This window comes from Solenopsis invicta, chromosome 10 (assembly GCF_016802725.1).
Source record: "Solenopsis invicta isolate M01_SB chromosome 10, UNIL_Sinv_3.0, whole genome shotgun sequence".
Lineage (NCBI taxonomy): Eukaryota > Metazoa > Arthropoda > Insecta > Hymenoptera > Formicidae > Solenopsis > Solenopsis invicta.
The window spans coordinates 18,815,806-18,838,744 of NC_052673.1; the positions used below are offsets into that span (position 1 = coordinate 18,815,806).

At 43.6% G+C, this 22,939-nt stretch overlaps 3 protein-coding genes across 5 annotated transcripts; 1 reads left to right on the plus strand and 2 right to left on the minus strand.

Annotated features, from left to right (window-relative positions):
• Nucleotides 1–1,177: 1,177 nt before the first annotated feature.
• On the minus strand, nt 1,178–11,930 carry LOC105207489 (plexin-B). 2 transcript variants are annotated; one of them, XM_026131661.2, is made up of 7 exons: nt 10,970–11,930; nt 8,994–9,593; nt 7,987–8,912; nt 7,492–7,895; nt 6,890–7,382; nt 2,228–6,028; nt 1,178–2,134 (listed from the first exon to the last, which is right to left on the minus strand). In XM_026131661.2, the coding sequence occupies exons 2-7, from the start codon at nt 9,391–9,393 to the stop codon at nt 2,027–2,029; spliced, it is 6,132 nt and encodes a 2,043-aa protein (XP_025987446.1). In that variant the 5' UTR covers nt 9,394–9,593; nt 10,970–11,930; the 3' UTR covers nt 1,178–2,026. The 2 variants fall into 2 exon arrangements, with proteins under 2 accessions (XP_025987446.1, XP_039310517.1); XM_039454583.1 differs by lacking the exon at nt 10,970–11,930 and adding an exon at nt 10,280–10,954.
• Nucleotides 11,931–12,615: 685 nt separating this feature from the next.
• On the minus strand, nt 12,616–18,371 carry LOC105197663 (plasminogen activator inhibitor 1 RNA-binding protein). 2 transcript variants are annotated; one of them, XM_011164138.3, is made up of 6 exons: nt 17,720–18,218; nt 16,559–16,712; nt 15,360–15,560; nt 14,819–14,890; nt 14,222–14,714; nt 12,616–14,123 (listed from the first exon to the last, which is right to left on the minus strand). In XM_011164138.3, the coding sequence occupies exons 1-6, from the start codon at nt 18,033–18,035 to the stop codon at nt 14,040–14,042; spliced, it is 1,320 nt and encodes a 439-aa protein (XP_011162440.1). In that variant the 5' UTR covers nt 18,036–18,218; the 3' UTR covers nt 12,616–14,039. The 2 variants fall into 2 exon arrangements, with proteins under 2 accessions (XP_011162440.1, XP_039310519.1); XM_039454585.1 differs by lacking the exon at nt 14,819–14,890 and having other exon boundaries at nt 17,720–18,371.
• A 643-nt stretch (nt 18,372–19,014) lies between these two features.
• Nucleotides 19,015–22,924, plus strand: LOC105197662 (regulatory protein MIG1). The gene is given in 3 exon segments (XM_011164137.3): nt 19,015–19,956; nt 19,959–19,988; nt 20,928–22,924. Coding segments are annotated over 3 exon segments (1,791 nt in total). The 5' UTR covers nt 19,015–19,595; the 3' UTR covers nt 22,328–22,924.
• Nucleotides 22,925–22,939: the final 15 nt, after the last annotated feature.

The following is a 22,939-nucleotide window of genomic DNA, read 5'->3' on the forward strand; positions in this document are numbered from 1 at the left end:
ATACGATACACATGTAATAGAGAGAAAGGGATACACAGGTTGCCGAATAGTCGCAAACGCGGGGAGCCTGGGGACCTGGAATATCATTGAAATTACAACGCGCGACGTATTAAGTACAAGAGTATGAGCACGTCCCCAGTCTCCCTGGACCTATGCCGACGACTCATCGATCAATCTGCATTGCGTCTCGATTGAACGATGAGTTACTTACACTGACTCTGAACAGATCGACAGTTTGTAAAAGTGCGCAACTTGGAAAAACTTGGCAGTGCGTGCCGAATGTGACGATCGTTACTTAATTTCCACCGGTATTACAAAACTTTGAAAATTTCCTTCAAAAAAAGGAAAAAAAATGCGAGTTAAAAAACTTCCAGTCTTATATTAACTAAAAAGTAAGTTAGATCCTTTGAAAAAATACTGCATCTCGTTGTGCTACGACGAGTGTCAGCTAAGATCTATTGCGACAAAAACACGTGAATCTCAGCCAGAGTACATCATTAAATACAAAATTTCTTCTCTTCAGTATGATCGAAACAGTCTAGAATAATCTCGCAACACGATAATATAAAAGGTCCGTTTCGTTTTGCATCTATTACACTTAATAATATAGCAATCATAATTAATAGGCAGCATTAATAATTATATATATATATATATATATAGATATATAATAGAGAAATAATTAATAACCGTTGATAATATCATAATAATAATAATAATAATAACACAATAATATAATACGTACAATGGAAGATAAAATTTTAGATGCTCCACAAAATGGCCTTCCTAAAAAATTATTCACACTTTGTTAACTACCACGTATAGTAGATATAGAGAGACTCAGAAGCAAAATAAGAGATAAAAAAAAATAAAAAATAAAAATAAAAAACACTGATTTCTTCGTTCGACATTAGACGATATACGTAGATAGGCCTAGAGTAGACTGAGCTGCTCTTATAACTTTTAACTCTTAAATTTTTTTAACGTTACTTTAATCACCTTAATTTAATATTATCTGTTACTCTGTCTCTGAATTATAAGGGTGCGTAACCCCCAACTTATAATACATATAGTCCCTCTCTAACTAGCTCACTACGATCCGTGGAGGTGTGTGTTGCGCATGATTTTTTGCTTTATATATATATATTTTTTATGTATATATATATGTATATATATATATAACATTAATAATTATATATATATATGTATATATCATAATGAAGATAGTAGGCATAGCCACTCGTGCTCGGATCACAGACTACTCGCTGCCGTACGTCGCTCCCGTACAGACAGTCTGGTGGACACTATGGCTTTTTCTCACTTACCATTAGACATGTTACTTTTATTTTACGTTATGTATTCCGTATTTACGTACACACGTATAGATATCAGATCGGCGATAAAATTTACACTTTAAATTTCTTCTCTAATAAGTATTTGCACCGATCCACGTCTCGGATCCTCAAAAGAGTCTCGACAGAGAAAAGCCGACGGCGTTGCATTTTCACGCAACGCAACGTCGTAAAATAAAATAGAGGGGGGGGGGGACTAAAATAACTTAGGACAACTAATCTCTCGCTTATACTACGATAACAATAATCACCCGCGAAAAAATATCTTACGAATTGAGATTCGTTCAAATTCGATGAGATTTATATTTGTATAAATACTTTGCTCATTTCCTAGAGAGATTTAATAGGCGTCTGTCCAGCGTCGTGATTTAAGGATCAGAGGCGCGTACATTGCCTACCAATATCTATACATGTTCACAAGCGTATTTCGGTATGGCCAACACGTAAAGACGGTAAAATACTACCACGAGGACTGTCTATCCCGTGACCTATCGCCTGACTAGCCCTAACGAAATCGCGTGTATCTTTCTTACGGCATTGTTATTCACACGGTGTGTTGTAATGTGTAATATTTGTACATATGTAACGAGGTGTATCTGATGCATGAAGTGGAGGCACTAGTCAGTGTTTCTGGAGAGGTTGACGGGTCCTGGGATGGAAGTGAGGAGGGTATGTCAGCAGGCACTGGTCTCTTCTCCCTCGAGCGTGTACGCTACGTTTTCTAGTCTATGAGCTAGGTGTAGTTTGCGACAGCCCGTATCTGTCTCCAAGGCCTCTAGGATCTGAAAAGAATTTCATAAAACATCGTCATGATTTAGTTTCACATCGAAGTGAGGGGGGTCGGGCGATGATTTTCGGTTAAGTGAGTTACTCACTTGTTCATAATACTTGCTGACATAGATGTAGAGCTCTTTCAGCGCCGCGATCACATCGAACTCGTTTGCGTGAGACGCGCTCAATTGCTGCATGGCACTAGACATCTCTTGATCGGTGATCTGCGGCAATCTTTGCACATCCGTATAGAATCGACCCACCTTCTCGCGATAGTGCGGTATGTCCTTGGCGAAGAGCAGCTTGTTAGACGGCGAGTCTTTGCCCAGTCTGTGTTCCGTCATCGAGCACGAGTCCATGAACGTCTGCGCGATCACGGAGAGACTCGAGTCCACTGTCGTGGACTTGTTAATGTCGAACATGAAATCTGGATTTTTGATAAAGTTAACCCAGAATCGGAGCGGCAGGCTATTCGACTTCCACGCGTGCGCCACTTCCGGATCGACGATGCCGTGCTGCTTAGCAGCTTCATCGAGAAGATCGAACAACCATTTAACCGCGCTAGGCAACGCTTCGTTAGCGGTCAGTATGGTGTTGAGAAAATCGTCGACGAACTTTTGTACGGTACCTTTTGTCGATAACAATCGCGTGAGGAATATTTCTGGGATCGCTTTGTGCGTCCGCTCTGGATGGTGGTGCTTGCTGCTTCCGGTGAAGCCTAAACCGGGCGGATAATGCACATCCTCGATGGGCCTCACCAGATGATACAGTCGCTGATTGCCGCCGTGGGCACTCTCGACGTCGCCATTCGCCGTTATAATGGGTGGCGAGTGTTGGGAGTCGAAGTACAGACCGCTCACGGGATGATTGTACATTACAGGACTGATCAGCCCGTGATTGGGCGTGGATGGAAGATGCGTGGACGAACAGTGATTCGAGTGTCGATGTAGATGATGCTGGTGCGACGGTTGATGATGCGGATGAATCGTCGACGGCGGCTGCTGCTGCTGCTGCTGCTGCTGCGGATGATAATGCGAGGGCTTGCAATTGTGACAGGGCGGTTTGCACGCCACCGAGAAGCCGTCGTTCTGCCGGGGGATCAGCGACATCACCGCCGATTCCTTGACACCATAATGCGCCAGCGTGTTTATCTTCTTCCACTCGCCGCAGCACTTGGTCGTGAGATCCTCGTCCTGAAGGGTCAAGTGACCACCACGACCGTGCCGCCATTCCAAATCAACGTCGTGTATGGACGGCCTCAGCGAAAACGGAGTGTTCTTGTATAGCGCATCGAGAATCTTTGACTTTACCTGGCTTATAGTATCGCAATCTAGAACCTTACACTGTATCTTCTCGTCGAGATCGTCCTGCACCACGTGCAACGTGACAATCGTATGTTCAATCTGCTCGCGCAGAAGTCTCTCTTCCGAGAGAGAATATCTCGCGTCGTGCGTCATCACGTCCACCGGTCCTTTTTCTATCTGATGCTTGATCGCCTTGAATAGCAAAAACAGAGATGAGCCAGCGTAATCTTTTAGGTAGTTGTACATACAGAGTGCCATCCAATTCGTCAACATCTTCTCCACCACGGATTCCGTTCTCCTTAACATAAGCTGCGGATGCTTAGTATTTACCGCTTTATCGATCAGTCTCAACAGTAGATTCATCAGTATATCCGTGGCATACTCCATCTTACCCATTAGAACAACCATGAGTAAGGAGGCAACGTTCACTTTATCCCTGATATTAAAGTCCTTCTGAGCCTCCAAGGTCTCGATGAACGTCAGTACAAAGCACTTGTTGTTGACAAGCTGTTCGAACTGTATCATTGCCGCATCGTAGTTTGTGCGCGAGACGTTGCTGCGTGATCGCGGATCGTTCAATATGGGATGATCTATCACCCCGGGGAAAAACACTTTCATAATGTAATTTTTATGATCGAGAGTGGGTATGCCTGACGACTCGAGATCCGCGGTCAAGTCCGTCATATCCGTTTGCAATTCCGCAAACGCTTGTTTGCACTCCATACGGACGTTGCTCTCGAGCGTGTCCATCTGTATTTGTATGCGTTTGTACTCCCGCTCCGCCTGCGTGCTTTTACGGCGGTATATCACGAGCACCAGGACGAACAGAAAGATGAGACCGAAGGTGCCAGCGGCGATACCGGCGATCGCTTCCGGTGGTATTGGATAGGACTTAATGACCTCGTAGCGCAAAGATCCAATGGGAAAACGTAGACTACGACCAACCCGTACCACCACCAAGGGTAGTCCACTCTCAGTTTTGATGCCGAGCTCGTCCGTATCAGCGGGCTGTTGATCCGGCGGCGTGCAAACCAACTGCGTAAGAGCGAGAGACGTTACGTTACAGGGCATGATACCTACGGTGACATTTACGTCGGATTCGTCGCTGGCATAGTTGAGATTCTCGCCCTCGATCACCAGCGTGTCCCCCTTATACAACTTGACGTTTCGTGGAAATGGAAAGAATTTTGGATCTTCGACGTAGAGTAGTCGATTACGGAGACTTTGCTTCTCCAGGTCCCTCACGCTCTCGACGTTATCCATGATAAAAGCAATCTTGAGAGATAGCTGAGATTCCTTCAGTCTTAACGAATGCGGCGACGAAGTACCTTGAGCATTAGTGGCTGCCGAACGCTCGCTGCGTCGGATCGAGGTGAACCTTTTGGCGACGCTCGGACTTGGACATTCCATTTGCGTAGGATTCAGGACGGTGCAAACGGTTCTGTTCACTGGCAATTGCTCGTTATCGAAGTAAACTTCCATTTCGGGTTTCTGAATGGTGTCCAAATTTGTGCCGTGTACCGTGATCATACGGCCGCCCGAAGCAAAGCTCCTCAATGGCTTGATCTCCATGATGGTCGGATCGTGAGTATAATTATACGGATTATCCATAAGAGTGCGATTTGCCCCGTCGATACTCAGGGTTAGTCTGTGAATTCGTCTGACGCGGCCCGACTTGCTGGTCACGCAAGTTAGCCTCGTGCTGCTCGCTTGAGTCGCGTTCACGTGGCATGGCAACTCGTCCAGATATGCCGAGATCGTGCTACCGATGTTAAGATACTTACCTGTGATAGCCAGCTGCGTGCCGCCGCTCTGCGGTCCGACCTTCGGATACACGCCCGACAGACGTATGTCCTTATAATTGAACAGCACCGCGCTCTCCGTGTAACCGGCGTCGTTTCCGACCACGACGGATGCTGCATCTGTGGCTTCGTGCCGGCCGGTGCGGCAAACAATGCGCACCGACACTTCATAGTCCACCAGGGTGCATGGAGTGTTACCGATGTGTATCTTACCCTCCACGTCACTTTCCTTCAACCCTAGATTGCTACCCTCGATCGTCACCAGCGTACCACCCTCGATCGGTCCACTTAGTGGCTTGATCATGTCTATTCGAGGCTTCGGACACTCGGTGAACGGTGACTGTAGACACGAATGTCGATACACGCAACTATTCCCGCACCAAGTGCACTCAAATCGAATGTCTCGTGTCACGCATAAAGAACAGTCCGCGTGTTCACGATGCGAACCGAGCACTTCGCACTTGTATAAAATTATCATGGTTTTATCCACGTGATGATTCGTGTTCCAGACAACCGTCACCTCGGCCTCGTATTCGCCACTGACCGCCTCGTAAGAATATACGGTCTTGTCACACACAATAAAACGACTACTGTCCACGCGAGCTTGTACCTTCAAATTAGCACCTTCGATGCTGACGATGCACTGGAATCCACTATGGCCTACTTGCGGATGCGGCAGATTTTCCACTTCGAGCACGATCTCCTTAGGCACACTGTTTGGCAGCATCAATGGCTCTTTGCGTTCCACGAATCTCGGACAGTACTGCGCGCCATGTGCAGCAAGATTAACTGGGTTTTGCTAAAAAAATAAAAAAACAAAGATATTTAATACAGTATAAGTTGCGATAGAATGACGCTGAAGCTAGCAGACGGATCTAGCAGACGACCGCTGCGCGACACGCTCGACGCAGCGATTCTCAATAAAGTTTTCGCTCACAGCGTCTGCTGCGCTCAAAAATTGTTCTAAGTAGATAATTTTACAGCATACATTATATGCCACTACAGAACAGTCGTCCAAAAGTGACATTTTAACTTAAAAAAAAAAAAAAAAAAAAAAAAAAAATCACGATGTTCTGAGAATTACAGGCTACATTTAAAAATAAATTCCCAGAAATATGTTTATAACTTGTCTTCTAGGAAAGCCTTTTTTTTAAACTCTAGAAAAGAGCTCTCTTAGAAGTCGAGATATAAATAATTGCCAAATTGAGCGATTTTTTTGTAGTCTATCTTCAAAGTTAATTTGTTTATAACTCGGCTTCTGAAAGAGCTCTTTTTTTTAAATTTTACTGGTAACTCTCTAATGTTACCCCGAAAGTTTTTTGCAAAGTTTAAAAAAAAGGCCCTCTTAGAAAACAAGATATAAACATATTTTCGGAAATTTATTTCCAAATGCGGTCTGTAATTCTCAGAACATCATATACGATGTTCTTAACGTGTTTTTTTTTTGTTAAACCTAAAATGTCACTTTGTACGACTGTCCTGTAGTGGTATATAATGTATGCTGTGAAATTATCTACTTAGAACAATTTTTGAGCGCAGCAGACGCTGTGGGCAAAAACCTTGTTGAGAACCACTGCGTCGCGCGGCGACCGTCTGCTAGCTTCAGCATCATTGCGATAAATGAAAAATATAGATGTAACAAATTTAAAAAAAAACTTACGTTTTCTCCTGATATAATGCCTTGACAGCTAGTATTGTGGGTGCACTTGTTATCGTAGACGCACCAACTACATGCCCATTGAGACTTTACGCACTCGGTGCATACAGTGTGTCTCGAACAATCGAAAAACGCAAAGTTGCGCGAAACGAAATCTTTGTTCGTTTCACTTGAGCGTACGGACAGTGGTACAAGCACATGATCGGCGTCCTCAGGAATGTTAGGTCTCTCTGTGACGGGTGGTGTAGGGCAGGAAAGTCCGAAACCGGTCATCAGCGCGTCTATTGGCTCAGCGTTACCAAAAACGCACTTGTAATTAGCGCCCGTGGGTAACTCCGGCAAAGTTCTAATTGTTAATTGCACTGTGGTCATCTGATTAATGGGCATACGGTCAGGTAGGACTTGTTCAAAATCGATGCACTGTTGACCCGTGCCCAGGGACAACCATCGCGGACTACTATGACTTGCTTTTTGACAGTCTCCTCTCACAGTACATCTGTGGGCCAAAAAAAATTCACATTATTAAAATATAATAACAGCTAAAATAACATAAATTCCATATTTACAAAAAAAAAATATAACATTTGTATGTATAACCAATTTACCTCTTTTCTAAAGAGCACCAGCCACAATAAGGATCTTTCGCGTCGAGACAACTGCTGCAATTGGTGTAACCACTGCAATGCTCCACTTTAACCTTCGATATCTTCGAGTTGGATAATACATAGATATATTTGCCATCCGGTGAAATGAGTGTGTCAGGCAATAGTTTTTGTCCCTTATCAATGGTAACACTTTCGTAGACAAATGCCTCAACTCCAGATAATAAAACCTTCTTAAGAACACCGTCATTGGTGCCGAAAAACGCTACGGTATGACTCTCGGTATTGGCAATGGATATCGAGGTAATAAACGTGTCGGGAAAATGCAGAATAGCCTGACCCGTAATGGGCGATACACCCGAAATTTTTAATCCGACTTCGCAAAAGTTGAGAATATTTCCTGTGGTCTGCAAAGTAATAACGTCAATAGTAAAAAAAAAAACAATCGCAAATAGCACGATGATTTTTAATTCTTGCTATTGATTAATTTTTACTTACACCAGCAGTAGGACATTTTCCGTCTTGTATAGGACCGCTGACGTAACCCATATTTCGATACTTGATGCTACCATTGAAGCACATGTGAATATTTTCATTGAACTTTGTCTCGATGTCTTGCAGGCTGTAGATGCAAACTGCCGAACGTGACAGAGGCTCGTTCGTGATGCCTCTGCTGGGCGAGAATACAGAGACGAATACCGGATCGCCAACAGAAATACCGAGTTGCATAGCCAGATCGCTACCCGCCGCCGCGACCTTCGCATCCTGCACCAAGTTGTAATGATGTTGCTTCCCATCCCCTAGATCGACCGTACACTGTAGAGTCACTTCGGTGTAGCTGTCGTAATTCGGATCGCTAATGCAACTTCGCGCCAGCCTAGAGATATATCCAAGTTCCTCTTGCTCGGGTAAATACGACTGCTTCTGTACCAGAACGAAGTACGCGTAGTCGCTCGCGTTAAACCCATACACGTATTTCACCAGAAAGTGATCCCGATACTTGACGTCGATATACACGATCGATTGCTTATTAAATGTGTACTCGGCAAAATCTAATTTATCGAGATTTCTGCTAGATATGGCGGGCACGTCGTGACGATAATCCCCTTTGTTGGTGAACGTCGTTCCTACATAGAGTATGTTCGTTTGCCCCCACGGATTGTATTTTTCGGGTCCAATAAAAGCATAAGTGGACGAGCTCTCATCGTTGGCGGCCACGCTGAGAGGAATGAACTCTGGCTTAATGGATATGTTGGACATTCTGTATTTTTCGCAAGCACCTTGAAGAAGGGAACCGCAGGAGATTAACATCTGCGACTCGAGATCGGCGATCAGTAGCTTGTTTACATTATCCATTAAGGAAGTAGCTATATCTCTTGCCATGCAACCTGTTGCATGACATTGAGGATTGTCCAGTCTCGGTCCTAAAATAAGAGAGATATGATTATTCATCTTATATACTGCAAATCATCTTGTATTATGCTGAGAAAAGAAAAAAAATTAACCTGTTGAGACATATTCCTCCAGTTTGAGATTTGAATCGAGTTGAAAGAGTCTGTTGATTGCCCCTCCATAAAGCCTTCCCGAGGATGGATCTATAGCAAGGTGATTAAACCTCAAAGCTCCCTCTCTGGTTGCATTGGCGTCCAAGGAAAAATGTCCGTATCGCTGTCCATTTCCCGCGGGAAACTGGGCTATTATATGCGGGGATTTGTTCTCCTGTATCGGTGGAGCGGTGCCAGCAGGAGTATCTATCGCTGCAGTCGCCAATATCACTAGGAACCATATGGCAATGGACATGGATGAGAAGGAAAACCGATGAAGGAGCGGTGGCGACAGCGGCACTAGTAGAGGCGTCACTGTAGGTGATTTGGGAAATGACTGAGTAAGTCCCAGGAATCTCATGGTGTGTATGCGACAGCTGACAAAGCACGTGCGCACACGCGTAGCGTGTGCGTCAGTGCGTATGCAGGTCTAGGAGAGGAAATGTAAAAGGTATGGTGTCAGGGTACGTGCCCTGCTGCTGGTGACGAGCCAGTGTTAACTCAGTACTACCAGCTATGCTCGAACGCAGGCACCGACGTCCCGATCATTGTCTGGCACTCCTGAAACATTATGAATTAACTATATTGCACATATATTAATTAATCCTCCACAATTATATTTTTACTCTCACTGTCTGTAATCTGAATATTTTTTTATCCAACTCAAGTTTTTACTGTTCTGGATTTTTAAAAAATCAGAAAAAATTCAAGGCTACTTTTCAACATCTCTATTGCACAACCAAATCATTTCTTTATAATTCAAGTGTTAATAAAATTTTATTTAATAAAACTTGAAATTTGACTAGAGAGAAGTTTGAAAGAAAAGTGAAATTTTGCTTGTGTCAAAAAACGAAGGGTTAACGATTTCACGTGTTGGGAAATCTTACGTTATACAATTCGTATATTTTTATTCATTTTATAAATTATCTCGACCTCGTGTGCACTTCACTTTTGTATCGGCATATTATTATTTCCGTAAATATATTTCAATCTCGAATTTTTTTTCTCGCAATTCTGAAAATAAACTAACGTACCACACGGTAATACACTAAACACAGATTTTCGGAATAACCTTAAAAAATGCAAAGTGGCGACTTCCGCAAAATCCATACGCGGAGAGTTGAAAAAAAGAGGAAGAGAAGAGAGAGAGAGAGAGAGAGAGAGAGAGAGAATGAAATGAAGAGAGAGAGAGAGAGAGAGAGAGAGAGAGAGAGAGAGACAGAGCATGAATCGTGAGGAGAGCCTACGTCGAATATTAGAAGCGTTTGGATAAGATGCCAGTCGGATGCCGTACGGCGCGTACACGCTGGCAACGCGCTTCCGTTCGAGCGAGAGACCTTTCGTCGACGAACACCGAGAAAACGGTGAATAGGAGAGGCTCGCCTCGCCTGCTTAACAATGAAGAAGCACAACGGCACAGCGGGGCAGATGGCTCCACGCATTTCGGGCAACACCGTAGCACGCACCGCCCTTCATTAGCGTGACCAGCGTAGCTGCACTTGACAGCTAAGGCCACTGTCTTCGCACAAAGGCAAGGATATTCTCCATCAACCCCGTTCCGTCGCCCCTCCCTCACCGCCGCCGCTACCACCACCTCCTCCTCCTCCTCCTCCTTCTCTTCCTCCTCTTGCTCCTCTACCCATTCCCGTCACGATCACATCGCCTACCAAAACACGGCCGTGATGGACGAATTAGCGATCGCGATCACCGTAACGCCGAGACGCGAAAGGAATCGAATAGTAAAATTGGATGGAAACGTCGAAAGAGAGAACAGAGCAACAGAAGAAATGCCCGACTGCGCGAGACGCGACACGCTGGCCTTCGAGCTCCGAGCACAAGCGACGATATCGGGCGAGACGCCAGGGCCGCCACCTCGTACCTCGTACCTTCCGTACTCGCCGTGTCGCTAATTCGCGCGCGGCTAGACGAAGATTTACCTTGCTCGCTGCGGGAACGCTTTTCGCACAACGGCGTGATCGCTACGGCACATCGCGGACGTGCGACATGCTCGCTCACGGCTGGTGGAGGAGGCTCGCGACTCGCACAGAGAGATAGGCACTGGTCGCCACCACGAACGGGTTGTCGCTGTTGCTGTTGCTGCCACTGCTGCCGCCGCCGCCACCGTACACGCACAGCACCGCCCGGGGTATCGCCACCGGATGATGATTCGCGCGACGCTCGCCTCGCGTACCTTCCCGATAGCATAAGTCGGCGCCGCGCCAAGCGCCGAGCGGCCGTCCGTGTCGCTTTACAACACAACACTGTAAACGGCGGAGTCGGGATCAGCCGCCATTAAAATTCGTCCGACACGGGGCCGCTGCACGAGTTCAGAGGCGCGAGTCGCGGGGGCCGTGGCTACGGCATCAACGGCATGCGCTGCTCTCCTGTCTTACTCTCTCTCCCTCCCTCTCTCGCCCGCCTATTCGTCGCGTCTCCCTCTCTCTCGCTTTTATCGCGCGGATCCTTCTCTGACGAGCCGCGGATTCTACACTCTTTACACTCACTCTCTCTCTCCCTCCTTTTCGCTTCCGCACACATTCGACTCGCGTGCATGCACACCTTGTAATATACTGGATGGCTCTAACTTTTCTTTTTTTTATTAGCGTTGCCTCTTCGCAATGTTGACGGCAATGATTTCCTCGACAAGAGATAGTTCGAGACTTAATTTTTTTTTATTCTAAAAATGATAGATGGCGAGATTATTTTTTTGTTACAAAGTTCATTAATATAAAGTTCGAGATAATTCAACGTTTCTACCTGCGTTTCCAGAAGTTTCAAACTTTGCTTCCAAATTTGATTAAAATCTATCATAATACAGGGACCATTACGAATTCATGATTCGATTATAATTGTTTTTAGTTGGGTCTCCGATAACTTATCAAGTGAAAGACACGCGATTTCTGGGATACTGTATATTTATCTGTATATCTGGATACATGCATGCGAGCATCGCTCGTACGCGCCTGAACATTGCTGCACATTGCACATGTGTGGCGAACGAAGCGCTCTCTCGTGGCAAAGTGATCGCAGCTCACTTTACGTTCTACCGAAATAATATCTACGCTTCATTTTATCGATCACAGCTGATACTTAAGCGAGTGCGATCGTTCTATATCCACGATCAATCTAATATGAAACTTAATAAATTATACATATACACGTGCGACATTTATAGAGTACAAAATTAGTCTTCTATTTAGTTCACTGTGCAATGTAAATTCCGCATAATTAAAATGGCGTTTATCGGAATCGAGGCGGCAATTAAAAAAAAATTTAAAAAAAAGATGTTTTTAAAGCAAACAATGTGAAGTCGATTGTCTGGTTAGTCATATATGGAACGATTATTGTAAACTATGAGAAGAAATTACAATAAATTGTTACATTTACAACTTTATTAGCACAACACGTCTCAATGAGAGTTAGTTCTTTTCAGATTCGGATCCTTTTTTTCCCTTCTGCGACATTCAAAATAGCATACTTTTGTACTTACGCTTTTTTTCTGTACAGATGTGCACAAATAAGAGAAAGAACCTGCTTAGAATAATCTTATGACTGTCTGACTGATGAAGTTAATCGAGTTCAATGTCCGATCATCGTCACAATTTATTATTGTAAATGTTATTTACACATATACCTAAGCATCAAACAGCTTCGTAACGTTTTTCTGTTATCTTCTTTTCTTTCCGTCTATGATGGACATGAGGTGTATCTTTTGGCTGCGATAATTTCTTTAATTGTATAACAAATATAGTAAATAACTAATATTAGTTTGTAATTAAGAATATGAGAACGCATAAGTGTAACATAGCAATATGAGTGTAGACTCATTCGTTCTATCTTCCCTCTCAGCGCATCACGTTTCTCACTTCTCTCAATTATAATAGAATACATACATGTATACATATCCATGTGTTTATTTGATATATATATATATATATATATATATATATATATATATATCCATCCTAAAACTGTGTCAATGTGTGTTCAAGATATTAAACGTTAACTTCGCAAGATCGACTACATCATCAAAAGGGAAGTCTCTCTCTCTCTATGTATACATATATATATATATATATATATGTCAAACTTAGCAAGTTCTAAGATGATTTATTTAGGATGCGTTTTCTTAAATAGAAATCTACCCTTCCTGTTAAGTTTCTTACATTTTACGCATGGCAAGTAATTAAACTCGCCAGTGTATGTATGTGTATGTGTACATGTGTGTGTGTGTGTGTGTGTTTCACAAGGAAGGATTCTTCTTTTCCAAATGTCGTATAAAACTTATAAAACAGAAAGTGCGTTTAAAATTTACGCCTAAAAAAGAGATATTTTACATGTTCGCGCGTGTATCGATGCTACATCCAGCCTCCTTTAGGCCTTTAACGCGACATCGAGATCAAGATCGATACCGCAGCCCACATTCTACTACTTTTGTATACAGCAAAATTTCCCCTTCTTTCAGCAATTGTCTTCGATTCAGATTTAAGCAGATTGAAACTGTAACTTGAAGTATATACTCCTCAACGTTTTATGCTTGCTGGTCCGCTTAAATTCTTTCTCTCTCTCTCCCTCTCGCTCTTCTTTATATTTCTGTCATCATTATGGATTCAAAATTATTAACAAGTTCAGAGACTATGCTCCATTCTTCACAGATCGTTCGTCCGCTGGCCAGTGTCTCGGACTAGTTACAGACAAATGGCTTCCCACAAGTACAAAAAAGGATCGTTATCTATTTGCTTTGCTTCTTCATACATCATGCAACTTTTCATGTGTACGATTATATGCCAATGTGTAATTCTGACGTTCAAGTCACGAGAGGAATTTTTAGATAATATTACGTATCTCATTTTTGTAACGGTGTACTGTATTATGCATTAATAATAGTTATCACTAACGCAAGATTCTCGATAGTAATATTTTTTAGTTAGTGTAGCTTTATCTGTAGTAAATGTACTGATGGTGACGGCAATGGTGGGATGTTGTATAGTCAACAGATGAAGCTACCTATCCCAAGGAAGGAAAGTCATTCTCGTCGTCTACCTTCGGAGCGTTTTGACGACTTCTCGGCGACCTTTGCTCGTTCTGTGACTGCAAACAAAAGGCATATTATCTTTACATTTTTAATTTTTTTTCTTAATACCTTATAATTAAAAAAATAAAAGTATACATATAATGCGGGTACTTACGCGTGTATCACCGTCTCTAGGAGCGCCACGATTTCCAAATCCACGGCCGCCGTTCATACGATCGCCACGACCGCGGCCGCCTCGGCCCCGACCGCCGGAACCACGTCGTGAGTCACTGAACTGGATTTCGATGCCCAACACACGTTTCTGCCTGCCGACGCGCTGAGGATACTCCGCGGCCGCGTCGTACTCCTCTTCCTCTTCCTCCTCTTCCTCGTTACCCTCCTTCTTCCTTTCAAGAGCGTACATCTTTTTCCAACGTGACAGATCCTCACCTTCACCGGCCTTTCGCAAATTGTATTGAGGCTTCGCTCTATTATTTCGTAAAGCTTTCCATTCGTCCAGAGTAAGTTCGCGCGTTTCTTCCTCAGCCGGTTTCTCCTCAACAGTCGTATCCGCGGTTGTTTCTCCATTTTTAACTTCAGTCGGCGGTTGGGGATCAGAGTCAGGTTTATCATTGGCCCAATCTTGACTATCTTGATTCAGGCTCTCTCTAAAAAAAGAAAAAGACAGAAAAGAATAAAGGTCAAGATGTATTGTATTTATTATTGGAAAACAGCTGCTGTAAGAAACTTGAACCATCTTAAAATTACTTACTCTATTTCGTCATTATGAGTACCCCAGTTATGGCTGCCAGCACCATCTTTTTTATCCACTGGTTTAATTCCACTGTTAATAGACAAATGTGGAATAGGCTTTAAATTATAGTGCACCAGTCAAACTACATAGCATTATAATGTTACATAATTAACAATGCGTGCCTCATTACAAATGCTTCTGTTGAGAAATTATCATTCCTGCTTATTTATATAATTATGGTTATAAAAAAAAAACTGAAATGAAGAAAAATATTTGATAAGCTATCGTAAGCATTCACTGTCGTGTGTAACAAAACGTATAATATTATAGCTAGAAAGAATGAAATTAAGCGAAAAAAGTACAAATACAAAGCAAAGTGGGAGTGAATACAGACTGCATTTGTCAGTGTTCTAAAAAGAATTCGCTTAGACATAATAATAACCTTGATACAGTGCACACATCGAGGCGAGCATTATTATATGGAGATATTCGAGTGTAATGCCTCTGTTGTTTATGCGTCCGTGCACGCCTTTGTGTGCGTACGCGTTTTGATACTTACGTTTTATCAGAACCGGATTGACGATCGAACTCGCGTTTGCCGCGATTATCAAAACCGCCGCGTCCACGAGGGCCACCACGTCCGCGACCCATACCGCGCATCCCACCACGTCCACGACGCTCGCCATATTCGCCGCGTTGGGTCTCACTCGTGTTTCGAAATTCGCGGGACTCGCGGGTTTCGCGGGTCTCGCGGCCTTCACTGGAATAAATATTCAATTATATTACAAGAGTGTAAAAAAAGATTTTTTTAAGTCCAAAAATCTGAACAATTGTAAATACTGATAAATGCGCATACACTTCTTTATCTTACTATCATATATACAAGATGATTCTTAAGTACAAAAAATTGTAGAGGATATTCCTTGGCTTACTTTAGAAAGAAAAGATTGTATGAAAACATTGCTTATTTGCTACAAGTCAAATAAAATTTTTGCAATTTGAATGTTTTAAATCATAAAATTTTGTGATATTATTTTTAAATGCAATTTTTGTATAACAATTTGGTCTTTTGTAAAGAGCTAAAAGTATTGTATTATTAGTTTTTCCATTCAGTGTAGTCAATTCTTATTAGATTTCTCCTTTTTGTAGACAAGTAAAAAATAACAATTTTTAAATTGTGTTGTTGTTGCAATACATGTCCTCTTTTATTTCCAAAATACAGAATGTAAAATTAAAAAAAATAAAAATTGTGAGCTTAGAGATATTTTTTTAAAAATTATTTTAAATAGTGTGTATACATGTAGTATTAATCACTCTTTTCTAATACCAATAAAATATTTTTGCATCTACCAGGGATATGTATGGGTATCATTAAGATTTTAATGAAACAGTTTAGGGTATACAGTTACAAGATTTTCATTCTAAAATAAGCCAAGAAAAATTGTCTTGAATATTTATTTAGAAATCATTCTGGGTAATAAATGTAAAATTTGATTTGTTATTTGATCAAAACACAATGCTAATGTATTATAATATATGTAGAACTATATTTCCCTTTTTTTTTAAGAGATTTTAATTCGAGATCCTAAATAGCTCAGAGGCAAAACAATGAATTGTTAGTACAAAGTCGAGTTTGATTTCAGCATTTCATATAAACTAATAAAAGATTTTGTTACTTGCACAATGAGACAACAAAACAATCATATAATATTTGATTGTTGATTGTCTCAATATCTTAAATGTTATCTTGAAACTAACCTAGGAGGTCCTCGCCTGAACTCTCCTTGTCCTCGCAGCGCCCTTTCTCCATCCTCTCGGTTGCGCCTGTTGTTGCGCTCCTCGCGAGACTCACCAGAAAATTTGACGTTGCGGTCGCCACCAGTGGCCCTTGGTTGAGTCGGCTTCTTATCAACTGAGAATACATTAATACAAAACAAATATAAAACGCTTATTCTTTGTGAAAAAATGTTACTTTGTGAATAAATGTCCTATGTGAAAAAAATCTAAATTATGAGATTCTACACCATTAATTAAATGTATTAATTGTATTCTTGAAATTAAATAAAAATTACATGTGCTTTGATGCATAATTTGAAAATATTGAAACGAGAATACTATTTCAAAATATATAAAAAAAACCACATTTATATATCTTGAAAGAAAAGGATTAAAAATTTATAATTTGTCAACGATAGTCATAGAATCACTAAGTTATATGAGAAAGTTCAGATAAGTCACATACATTCTCTTTTAAAAGTATTTTTTTTTAAAGACTTAAAAATGAAACAGTCAATGCGAGCGTGCAGACACACACGCACGCACGCACGCACGCACGCACGCACGCACGCACGCACGCACACCGACAATGAATATTAAGTTTTCTAGTGATGAACCACTATGCGTCGCGAGTATCTGCACATGTTACTCATTCAATATCACATGCAGAGATATCGCGTTGAAAGTAATAGAAACCGGATCTCGCGATATACACCTGCGATCGCACGATTCCATCGTAAATAGATAAACCGTAAGATATCTCGGAGACAGATACTGGCGTACGATCGCGTTAAGACGCATATCCGGGCGCGTTGGCGCACCAACGTTGGATTTCGATGGTGGTCCCGTGGTCCCTAGCGCGGGTCATATAAGACCGTCGTCGCGCGGAATGGACACGCACGAGCCTATTTTTAAGGTGTACAAATCATTTTTAGAAAATTTGGTGGCGGTGTCGGAACGAACGGCGACCGATCGATCGGGATGGCGGGCGACGAGAAATCGCGGGAGGGCGCGAGAGATAGCCGGCGGCCGCCGAGGAACGTCGGCGTCGGAAGGGCGACGCGAGATCCCGGCGACTCGAGCACATGGGAGCCGAAGACGGCCATAACGCGCGCACACGCGAGACCGGAGGGGGCTGCTAACCTTGATCCTTTTTAGCTTCCTGCGCCTTCGACGGCGGTTGCTGGGCGTCCTTGATCACGCGACTCTTCTGCGTCTTGTTGTTGGCCGCCTTCTGACCGTCCTGCGGTTGCTGCTGCTGTTGCTGCTGCTGCTGTTGTTGCTGCTGATGCTGCTGTTGGTGCTGCTGCTTGCTCTTATTCTCCTTCTCCGAGATCCTCTCTTTCTTCTTGGCTTCTTTCTCCTGCTCGCGCACTTTTAGCACCTCCAGAGGATCCTCGCTCTCGTCGAGCGCCAGCAGGAACTTGTTCGTGACCGTAACTGTGTACTCGTTTTCCATCTTGGCTCAGTATCCTCACGGCGTCGAGGATCTTGCGAAGGTTTCACGGCTACTCTTGAGCCCCTGTGTAACGGAGTCATTCACTATCCAATATGGCCGAGTCGGAGAGCCCGAGTCCACCACGAGGTCTACGGTCTACCCCGCTGCGGCACCGTGCGGCTTTCGCGAGAGACGAGGGGAGCGCGGGGGCGAAGGAGGCAGAAGGAGGAAGGGGAGCGGAGGGGAAAGGGAGCACGGAATTGCCGTGGCCGTGCAGCGAGCGCGCCACCTCCCCCACCGAGATTATCGCTTGTCGCTCTCGGAATATCGTTCGCGTGTCGGCACTGTCGGCCCGATGCCTCGCGTGCGACGTGAAAAATTGCGTCGTGAATTTTTGCGCGGCTCGATTCGCCGTGATTCGCCGGTGCATGGAATCGCGACGCGCGACCAGACTCTCAACTGTTCCTATATCCTATATTCGGCATTCGGGTGCGGGAAGAGAGCAGCCAAGCAGCGGCACCGCGATTGGGTGCGATTTCCATGAAACGCGAGCCGTTTATCTTACGAGAAAATCACGCACGCGTGCCGCAGCATACGATCGACGCGGCATTCCTCGGCCACGCGTCCGTCCACACCGCTCTTCCACGTCTCATTCGTCTTTGAGACGTTGCGAAAGATAATTACGATATCGGCGTCGTCGTTTTGAAACGACGAACGACGAGTTCCGTTCTTGTATGGCGGCGCGTGACGTCACGCGACCAATCGGCGTTGGTCGATCGGTGTTGTCCAATAGACGCCGACCAATAATCGACACGATCGCCGGAAATCACTTGCATTGAACTTGCGTTGCGATGCCGCGTTTGGATAGGTGATATGGTTTGGATGTACATACAATAAAATTTGAATCATCAAAATTTTAATTTTTCCCTTTTTTTCCATCGTATTGTGGAATGGGTTTAAGGTAATTGAGCTGGAGCGTGCGCTCGTACGATCATTCACGAAAGCACTCGGCAGATGCGCGCGTGGAAACTGCGATTGAATCTGTAGAGAGACGAAAAGCGGCTCGATCGATGACAAAGGGTGGAAGCGTCCGCGTGGCGTCGTCGTCATATAAGTAGAGTGGCGGTAACGACGAATGGCGATGGGATTCATCTCACGTGGTTCACGCTGGTTCACGCGCGGTTGTGCAATGGTGCAAACCTGTGCAAACCGGCGCTGGACGAATGCGCGCGCACGCATCGGCCATCTTGACGGACGACTCGCGCGCGCGTGTGCGTGTGTGCGTATTTTGGCGGTTTACCAGTTGCACGCGGCACGCGCGTCGTACCACGCGCGCATCGGCGGCAAAGAGGTCGCGCGTGTCAGCCAGCCAGTCAGCGGTGTAGGTTGCCGCGACCAGCAACCGCATCGCGTAGCACGACATAACGCGACAACGGTTACGGGGAAGAAGAGTGTGCTCCGATTGTGTGAGAGAAGCGAGGCGGAATAATCGGACGGACGAACGCGGAGGTGAAAAAAAGAGGAGACAGCGGGCGCGCGCGCTCGCGCGCCGGTTGACCACGCGGGGGTGGCAGCGACGCGATGGAGCTGCACACGCCGAAGCGGGAGTCGCGCCCGTCAGCGGACACGCTGCTCGAGCGTAGCCCGTCGATGTGCGACACGACGCTCTACCCGTGGAACTGGGGTGAGGAGGCGCGCAACGTGAACCTGAGCCCGGGCAGCTCGTGCTCCTCGCCGGAATACCGTGGGGAGCAGCACGTCGTCGCGGGTTTGGACGCGAGCGGCGGTGGCGCGGGCGGCAGATCGGCCGCCGGCAACGTCTCCGAGAGCCACCGGCGCGGCCGACCGCGCGCCGACGCACTCACGAATCTCATGAAGCAGGGTAGCACGTCGCCGAGCAGCATCAAGTGTACCTACTGCCATCGGGTGTTCCCGCGCGAGAAGAGCTGCAGGCGCACCTGCGCACTCACACGGGTAAATGACACATATTTCTTCCTCTGCGCCATCCTCGGCGTCGTGAATCCACGCGTCCGCGCGCGCTCGCGCGCGCGCGTCATGCCGCGCCGTTTACCTCGAGGAGCAACGATCTTGCGCGCGACCGATGCTTCCGCTTTGCACGCATGTCGCTCGCTCGCTCGCTCGATCGCGTCCCGCCAATCGGCCATCATGCCGCGCTTTAAATACTTAAATGGCTCGCCTCGCGTGCCGGTGCAACGCGTGGACACCTTCCCTGTCCCTCTCGAATTCGGCGAGTTCGTCCATAGTTTGCCAATTGCGCGCGAAATTTGCGTTACATGTTTAACGAGTGACGGCCACACCGAGTTGTGTGAGATTGGGAATTTTAATCGGTCCTGTAAGGAATGAAGGGGCAGGGGAAAGGAAGGGCCAACGTATTTGCTCACGCGTTTTCGTGTTGATTCGTTAAGTTACGAAGTTGCACGGTCTTTGTCTATGAACAAAAAAAAAACTGCTTTTCCGCTTTCACATTGTGCCGGTAGACGTAGTTTTCCAAAATACTACGTTCTTGACTATTGTATTTTTTTTTTTTTTTCATAACTGGATTCATGATTGACTGAACTGAAAAAATATTGATGTTTGGTAGATATTTAAATGTCATATACATATAAAAATCATTTCTTATCGTTTTATTATTATACTGAACTATGTATTAATTGTATTTAAAGTTTTAAAACGTTTGTAATAATTAATATTATGTAACTAATTTATGTTTAAAAAATTAGACATTCTTAGAGTGTAACGTTAATACACAAATGAATAAAAATCTGTTTTCATTCCACTCCATTTTATATTAAGTAAATTATAAAATATCAGAAGAATGATATTTCATAATTTGTACAATAAATATATTAATTTGATATAAAATATAATAATATATTTGTTTTATGATGACAGGAGAACGTCCATATCTATGTGATTATCCTGGATGTACAAAAGCTTTCACTCAATCGGGACAACTGAAGACTCATCAACGATTGCATACAGGAGAGAAGCCATTTTTGTGCACCGAACCAGGTTGTGAAACAAGATTCACTCATGCCAATAGACATTGTCCCGACCATCCTTATGCCAATCTCACAAGATCAGATGACTTTGTATTAAAGCCAGTGTCGGATAACACAGAATTGCCATACGATGTAAGTAGATGGCTGGAGCGTTACAAGATGTCTAGGGAACGAGAAGATCGAACTCCGACTGGAAAGAACGAACGAAAAAAGAAGACTTGGAAGAATACCGAAAATCACAAGAGGATAAAATCTAGAAAAGGCCTCATGATGGATATTGCTGGGGAACAAGAAAATCTCGACCGCAATCCGTCGAATCAACGGTTGCACTATGGAGATAATCAGGATAGTCAGGAGGAGAGCCAGGACGAGGATCCAACAGAGCCATGTTGCGCAGTACTGCAAACATCCGAGGATGAGGAAGCGTCGAATACCAAGTTAGCGATCACCTCGTTAAGAAGACCCTTGGACAGACTACAACCAAAGAAACGATGGCTAAGAAATTGCTTGGACCAACAACTAGATCTAAATGAAGACATTCGGTCTAACAATGTAACGACTATACGCAAAATTGATGAGAAACAAATTCTGAGCGAATCTACAGAATCAGAGCTTCACTGGTACACGACGTTCTTGGACAATTCCATCACCGAGAGTAATACACCCATATCGAATCTAGACAATAAATTAGAAACTCCAAATACACAATTGGAGCCTTCATATGGCACCTCTCAAATGTGCTGCATGATGAGTCACAACAACGAATCTTTAAGAGTAACGGAAGAAAATGTATATGAGATTGTGCATCCACTGAACCAACCACAATGGGATTCGTTGAATAGCTTATCAAATAATCAGGGTATTTTTAATAGTAGTATTAACGAATCCGCTGTAAAAATTCAAGATCTTGAATCTGGATGTTCGCATTTCGATTACACGAAGCAGCACGTTCATATAGATACAACGAATCAGAATTTGCTAGCCACCTCTCATATCAGCGAAAATGAAACCAGACCGACGGTTCTGATGTTGGCTGGTAGTTCCAATAGCAGCAAAGAAATTATCTCGAAATCGCCTGCAATAGATTCTATAAAAACGGAAACGAAAGTAGTTGTTAAGCAGGAGGACAATATAAGTATAGTTAAATTACCGGTACAAGAAGACAATAAGAAATGGCAGGGTGCTTTGGCATTAATGGAACTGGCCAAAACGCAAGAAGAAGCGAGGAGTTTAGCATGTCTTAAGCACAATGTAAGGGACGAATGTTCCGCGGCTTCAGAATTATTATAGCCACTTACAGACTGTGATTACAGGTTATTATAACTTTGTTATTTTTATACGCGAGAAGAAAATTGAATAAAAGCTATACACTCATGTAACACAGTCCATTTATCGGTATAAAAATGTAAAAGCAGCCTCTTGTTGTGAAACACATCTGTTTTCTTTCTTTGATTATTATTAAATTTTTACTATTATTATTCTCATGTGATGAATTGTGTTTGTTCTAATTCTGATAGCTTTCTGAATTTTTTAATTTCATGTATTAATTATTATATATATATAAAACAGGGTAACTGTTTTACTGTTATAATCAATCTTCTTCCACGTACCGTTCAGAAAAAAGCATATGTGTCTCATAAGATTAAAGCGAGAATCTTATTTTTATTGCATAATAATCGTTTTTCACACATTAAATCGATTTAAGAGAGTATTGTAATTAAGTTTGTTTTGTTTTGTTAGCGCAAAACCGCGGAATTGTATAACATGCATGTAAGCACGTATTTACATGTTTATTTTTTTGCTCCACAGTTTATTGTTATTATATTATAGTAAAGACTTGTGTGATACTTATTTTAAGAACAATAAATATGAAAATGAAAAATAAAAGTGTCAATTGAATTT

Coding starts and splice junctions, on each gene's coding strand:
- LOC105207489 (XM_026131661.2), bottom strand. CDS start 9,393: ATGAGATTCCTGGGACTTACTCAGTCATTTCCCAAATCACCTACAGTG. Junction 7,383..7,491: donor TGGTGCTCTTTAGAAAAGAG/GTAAATTGGTTA, acceptor TTTGGCCCACAG/ATGTACTGTGAGAGGAGACT. Junction 2,135..2,227: donor TCAGCAAGTATTATGAACAA/GTGAGTAACTCA, acceptor AATTCTTTTCAG/ATCCTAGAGGCCTTGGAGAC.
- LOC105197663 (XM_011164138.3), bottom strand. CDS start 18,035: ATGGAAAACGAGTACACAGTTACGGTCACGAACAAGTTCCTGCTGGCG. Junction 14,715..14,818: donor ACTCATAATGACGAAATAGA/GTAAGTAATTTT, acceptor TTCTTTTTTTAG/AGAGAGCCTGAATCAAGATA. Junction 14,124..14,221: donor CTAGAGACGGTGATACACGC/GTAAGTACCCGC, acceptor TTTTGTTTGCAG/TCACAGAACGAGCAAAGGTC.